Here is a 6,644-nt window from a genome sequence, read left to right as displayed (position 1 = left end):
GAGATGAAACAGAAGGGAAGGAAAAAGAAAGAAAGGAAAGGGCAACGAAGAAACAGAGAGGAGTTAATAAAAAAGGGAGATAGAAAAGGAGATTAAAGAGAGGGAATAGAGAAAGAGAGCAGAAAATGAGAACAGAAGGAAAGTTAGAGAGTGGAAAAGATAGAGAGGGAGGATGAGAGAGACTGAGAGGAAGAAACCAGTAAACAAAGAGAGATAGAGAGAGAAAAAAAGATAGGAAAAGGGACCATGAGAGACAGCTAGACATCAGAATACAAAGAGATATACAGAGAGGAGAAAAAGATACAGAATAAGAGAAAACCAGACAGCAAGATATACACAATTTAAGGGGGAGCTAAAGAGAGAAGGAGAAAAAGATACAAGAGAAAACCAGACAGCAAGATATACACAATTTAAGGGGGGGCTAAACAGGAGTAGTTACCAATTCTACAAGACGACAGCACCTCAACAGACAAGGCTGGTGACCCCTGGAGGACCGGCGTCAGTGCTCGGCAAGGCTACCTCTGATGGCGGCCGGGGAAGGTAGTGGCGGCGGCGGAGGCGGCTTCATGTGGCGGCTAACGGGTATTGTACTTGATTCACCCCCCCCAGGAAAGTGAATTGCCTGATGCCGCGATTTTTTTTCCTTTCTTCGTCATCAAAAATACTTCTTAAAACACAACAGCGACTCGACCGGTTTTACTATTTACAGAGTGGAGAGTCGTGTGATGCTAGAGGCTATACGCAACTTAGTCTCCATATACATATAATGCTTTTTTTTGTATGTATGTATAGATATATATATATAAATATGTACACTCATGTATGTATGTATGTATGTATGTATGACGTATCGCTGCCTCTAGTATATGGGAATTAGCATGAGAATGAGTGACTATATGCATGAGTGTGTGTCTGTGTGTGTGTGTGTGTGTGTGTGTGTGTTTCTTAGCTGTCGTATACAGGATTTAAGAGTTAAGTTTCATGTTATCCTGTTCTGTGTGTGTGTGTGTGTGTACGTGTGTGCGCATGTGCGTGTGTGTACGTAATGAGCAGGTGCACACGTAGTAGTAGTAGTAGCAGTAGTAATAAAACATTGTGTAAAAAAAAAAAAAAAAAAAAAAAAAAAAAGCCATGTGGTGGTGGTGGTGGTGGTACATGAAACAAACAAACAAATGGACAAACAAACAAACAGATGCTGAAGCGCGGAGACACGAATCAGTAAAAAAAAAATAAAAAAAAAACACGACCGATGGACTAACAGATTCCTCAAGGGCCGCGTGACCGTCGGAAAGCCGAGTTGCACATCTCACTGACCGGCCAAAGGGGGGGGAGGGAGGGGGGGCAGGGGTGTGGGGTGTGTGTGGGGGGCCCCGACGTCAGCGCCCCGCAGCCCTGGGGGGAGGGGACGAGGCTGCCCCACTCCGTCAGTCCGGCCGCAGTATGTCTTTCTTGGGTATGACCTCGATGACCAAGACCTGCGGAGGGAGAGGGGTGAGTGAGGGTGGGGGGTGCGAGGAGGAGGGAAGGGAGGAGAATGACCTAACCTAACCTAACCTAACAAAACCCAAAACAGTTACTATAGGTCTTGACTCAGAAAATTCACATATGCTTCCTTACTACTGAGACTTTCTATACAACAAAGTGAGGTCATTCTTTGTTATTTTGCGTCATAAACTGTTGCCTATGATGTGTTTGATATTACCCCAAACTTAAGCTAACCTAACAAAACCACAAAGTTACCATACGTCTTGACTCGGAAAAATCATCTATTCTTCCTTACTAAATGAGACTTTCTATATAACACAGTGAAGGCTTTCTTTGTTAATTTATGCTATAGGTGTCTGGATATCATGTGTTTGAAAGTTCCTCAAACTTAACCTAACCTATTGGAAATACAATTTTTGTTGCTTAAAACCTTTTGATAAATAGTTATACTGAACAAAATTGGTTAGTTTATTAATACAAATACACAATTCCCAAAAATTCCAAGAAACTTTCACACCCTTTGCAATCCTATGCTTGACATTACCCCAAAAAGCTAAAATAGATCTATGACTGAAAATTGCCAGCCATCAGGATTTCTGGAGTACTGGACGCCAGTTTTGCTGTATTAGGAAGTGGTCTCTTAAAGGTTTAGTATGAGCGCTACCAGTCTGAGGGCAGGAGTACAGAGTGGTGTTCGTCGAGGCTACTTACATACTCCATGAGGGAAGAGTTATCACATCTCTGTCTGGTCAGTCTCCAGTGAAGGCCAAGCTTGTGGTATAGGTTGGTGTTTTCTGCCTCTAAAGTCTTCTCGATGGCATTTCTCGTCTGGAAGGAAATATAGTTTTTGCAGACCATGGTACAGTGTGATATGTATCCACTCAACATTAACCCAGTAACAGCGGGGATCAAGTTTCTTAATTGTCCCTCTAAGCAAGAAAAATGAGAACAAATCATCACTCACACAAACCATTTCATAATATATATCAAAGCATCTATGATCAGTTTATGTATGATCTATTTTCGGGGGTTTATATCATGGCACAAATTTGGCCCGTTGCTGCTACACGATAACGCCACAAATTTGGCCCGTCGCTGCTACCGGGTTAAAGAATGAGCTAAGGACACGCCACACCCCTGTCTAAACGAAAGCCCCAAACAAACTTCTAGAGCACAGTATTTTCTTCAAACAAAAAAATAACGACTACCGGTACATATCATCATTTCAAACTTACAAAACAGTGACTATACCCTTACAATCAAGACCAAAATTAGTGAGACAGTGAACTCACCCATTAGACCAGACTACACCACATCTCTATACACAAAGTGGAATTAAAGATACAAACTATATGCAAGATAATTTCCATAGTATTCATAACGTTTTTTTTTGTATGCATAACCCACCCGTTTACTGAGGCAGATGACGGGCCAGAGGGAGCAGCCGCAGGTACACAGGCAGAAGCAGCAGCCACAGAGCAGCCAGCGGGCGGACACGGGCAGCGTCTTCCTCAGCACAGTGTTGACGCGCCCCACCGAGCCTGTGAACTCCTCCGGGGCTAATCTTCCTGTCAGGGCACTTGGGAAATCACGGCAGAAACGATTACTGAGCCCGAATCTGAAAGGGAAGAGTGTATGATTGTCAGGGAGTAGGTAATCTGAAAGGGAGAAGCATATATTTTTTTTTTTACAGCAAGGGGAAAAAAAATAAACCCAGCAATAAAAAGGCCCACTAGACACTGCTCGGATAAAAGAAAAAAACAAGACGCCAGAAGAGAGGTCAATTTCGGATTATAAGTATGACTGTCAGGGAGTAAGTAATTTGAAAGGGGGAAGCATATATCAGGTCAGGGAGTAAGTAAGGGTCTTCTTGGTGTTTCGTCAGGTTATAATTGTTTTGCTAGTGTGTGTGAGGGTTAGCCAGTCACAATGTTTCTCCCTCTAACCACTAACACCAAGCCCTCCTACACTCATCAACTACTTGCCGAGTAACAACACTTATTGCTTGTTATCAGGCCATTTGTCTTGCTTAGTTTCACAATACTTCTCTTGTCCCGACTTGCTAAGCCACATATTCTCAGGCGACTTATTTCCTTTTACCGTGGTGTTCCCTGCTATAACACAGGTCAAGGCTGTTAGAACTGTATGTGTGTAGGACAATAATCATCATGGTAGACATCAGGAATACTTCACTTTGCTGGGGTGTCAAAGGAGGCAGACCATCACCCCCTATGAAGGTTAAATATATATTTGCCTTTCTTTCAGCAATCCCAAAGCACACTCTCCTACATGGGACTTCACCCCTTAAGCCTTTCTCAGGGTAACTAAACCAAGTTGATATACCATTTCCAGGGGGAGGGGCATCACACAAAACCCTCCAGCAAATCAAAGTATTCTTAACTATTTTCATAGAGGTTGTTGCCTAAAACACATCAAAAGACAATGGAAATACCTAGACTGAGCAATGTACTGTTTCCATGCTTGCCTTTAGTGATAGTTTAAGGGGCACAGGAGTCAGCGCTCATGAAGGGTGCCTCTCCTCTGGGCCATATTACAAGTCGAATCTGAGAAGTCTTGGGTCCCTACAGAGTTATTCATCCTGAAACTGCATGGACACAAAACTTCTCGGATTCGACTTGTAATAAAACCCTCTGTCTCATAGTCTGATAAGTTAGGCAGTCATATCTATTTTTTAAAGTGCAAAGGTGACTTATCAAAACACCAAACTACCAACCTACCTAAGGAAACATACCCTCTACCCATGGCTACCCCAAACAAGAGACAGAGTCAGTGCTCATAAATGGTGCCTCTCCTCAGTCTCATAACAATCAGTCATCAGAGTCAGTGTTCATAAGGGTGCTTCTTCTCCGTCTCATAGTCTCATAACAGTTAGTCAGTCATATCTATTTTTAAAAGTGCAAAAGTGACTAATTAATGCAGCAAGCTACTTCAGGAAACATACCCTGTCCCACCTATGGCCAAGGGATGCGCATGGCTACCCCAAAAACGAAACATATGAGTCAGTGCTCATAAAGGGTGCCTCTTCTCAGTCTCATAACAGTTGTTTTATAATAGGCTTATCCTAATCCTTGGCTAACAAGGATGAACCTGAAGCACGTCCACGAGTCACATAATCCATCAGGTGCAAACTCATTATGGGGGAGCAACGGGCCTGGGGGAAGTGTGTGAAGGCTTTAGAAGATTATATTAACCAAATGACACACACGGACGCCTCCTACAGACGCGCCTTTGTTCTCAGGTCAGCCTGAAACACGTCCACGAGTAACACAATCCATTAGGTGCAAACTCTTTATGGAGGAGCAATGGGCCTGGGGGAAGTGTGTGAAGGGTTTAGAAGATTATATTAACCAAATGACACACAAGGACAAGCCCATGATCGCCTCCTACGGACACATAAGAACATAGGGAGACTGCAAGAGGCCTAATGGCCCACACAGGGCAGCTCCAGATTCCCCCTCACTACCACCTGTCATCCTTGTCCATGTAGCTATCCAGTCTACTCTTAATTCAAGCTATCGTCCCTGCACTCACTATGTGATTACTGAGTCTATTCCATTCCCCCACCACCCTATTACTAAACCAATGCTTGCCTATTTCCCTCCTAAATCTATACTTTTCTAATTTAAATCCATTACTGCGAGTTCTATCCTGCTGACTAATTCGCAGTACTTTACTTATATTGTCTTTATTGTAACCCTTGACCCATTTGAATACTTCTATCAGATCTCCCCGCACTCTTCCTCTTTCTAGTGAATGTAAGTTGAGATGTTTCAGCCTATCTTGATATGGGAGGTTCCTCAGCCCCTGAATCGCCTTTGTTCCAGGATTTCAGGTGCAAACTCTTTAAGGAGGAGCGACAGGCCTGAGGGAAGTGTTAAGATATTTTAGAAGATTATATTAACCAAAGGACACACACGGACAGGGACACGGACACCTCCTACGGACACGCCTTTGTTCCCGGAAGCATCCGCCGATACCAAGGCCAGGCGCGGACATCCCTCCCCTGCCATACCCTGTCTACCACACATCCCAAAACACCCAAAAAAATGATAAATAATTAATAAACATCCTAAATTAACCTCCCTGTGGCGTCCTAATGTCCCCGTGCTCTGTTAATAAGGCCGAGGGGGGAAAAAGGGCTAAGGTTTTTGTGGTTATTTTAGTGTTTTTAGGGCGTTTTCAGGCTTGTCCTTACACGGTGATGTTGCCCGCGCCTCGGATGATGACGGGCTCGGGCATCTGCGTGTAGGACTCCAGGGACGAGGAGGCGTTGTCGTCCTCGTCCCGCTCGATGGTGTGGATGGCATCGAAGTCTGCCATCTTTGTTTACACTGGGAGGGAGCGACCGCGGGGTTACCTAGTTATGCTCCTTGCTTGGATCTTATATATGTTTTTAATGGTGTTCTTCTTTGTTACCTGCTTCAATATGTTTTCTTTATGCTGTTTTTTGGTTTATTAGCTGATAAGATATGTACAGTGAAGCAGACAGCGACCGCGGGGCTATCTACTTATTCTCCTCTCTTGGGTCTTATATATGTTTTTTAATAGTGGTCTCATTTGTTGTCTGCTTCAGTATGTTTTTCTTATGGCACTGGTTGGGATCTTAGTTAAGTAGATATGTAGAGTGAAGCAGGGAACCACCGCAGGGCTACCTACGAGACAGCGGGGTTAGCTAATTATTCGCATCTCTAGGGTTTAATACATGTTTTATAATGGTATTCTCCTTTGTAACCTGCTTCAGTATTGTTTTCCTTATGATGCTATGTGGTTTATTAGTTAAGTAGAAGTGTATGGTGAAGAAGGGAGCGACCGCGGGGCTATCTACTTATTCGCCTCTCTTGGGTCTAAAATGTGTTTTTTAATAGTGTTCTCCCTTGTTATCTGCTTCAATATATATTTTTTTATGCTACTGGTAGGGATATTAGTTAACTAGATGTGTACAGTGAAGCAGAGAGAGACAGCGGGGTTCCATACTTATCCTCTGGTCATGGGTGTAATACATGTTTTATGATATTATTCACCTCTTCTCTGTACTCCAATACGTGTTTCATACTACCCTTTGGCATACTGATAGACTAAATGCTTTCGAATACCGAGTTATGAATTCAAGAGCTAAATTGTCTATCATCTCGCATCCT

At 43.3% G+C, this 6,644-nt stretch overlaps 1 protein-coding gene across 1 annotated transcript; it reads right to left on the bottom strand.

The window, feature by feature from the left end:
- Nucleotides 1-1,083: 1,083 nt before the first annotated feature.
- On the bottom strand, nt 1,084-5,848 carry LOC126989547 (cysteine-rich hydrophobic domain-containing protein 2-like). Its single transcript, XM_050848118.1, has 4 exons — nt 5,702-5,848; nt 2,893-3,103; nt 2,197-2,313; nt 1,084-1,475 (listed from the first exon to the last, which is right to left on the bottom strand). The coding sequence occupies exons 1-4, from the start codon at nt 5,824-5,826 to the stop codon at nt 1,425-1,427; spliced, it is 504 nt and encodes a 167-aa protein (XP_050704075.1). The 5' UTR covers nt 5,827-5,848; the 3' UTR covers nt 1,084-1,424.
- Between the last annotated feature and the right edge of the window lie 796 nt (nt 5,849-6,644).

The sequence above is a fragment of the Eriocheir sinensis genome, unplaced genomic scaffold, assembly GCF_024679095.1.
Source record: "Eriocheir sinensis breed Jianghai 21 unplaced genomic scaffold, ASM2467909v1 Scaffold121, whole genome shotgun sequence".
In the NCBI taxonomy this organism is placed as follows: domain Eukaryota; kingdom Metazoa; phylum Arthropoda; class Malacostraca; order Decapoda; family Varunidae; genus Eriocheir; species Eriocheir sinensis.
This window is presented reverse-complemented; position numbering and strand designations above follow the sequence as displayed.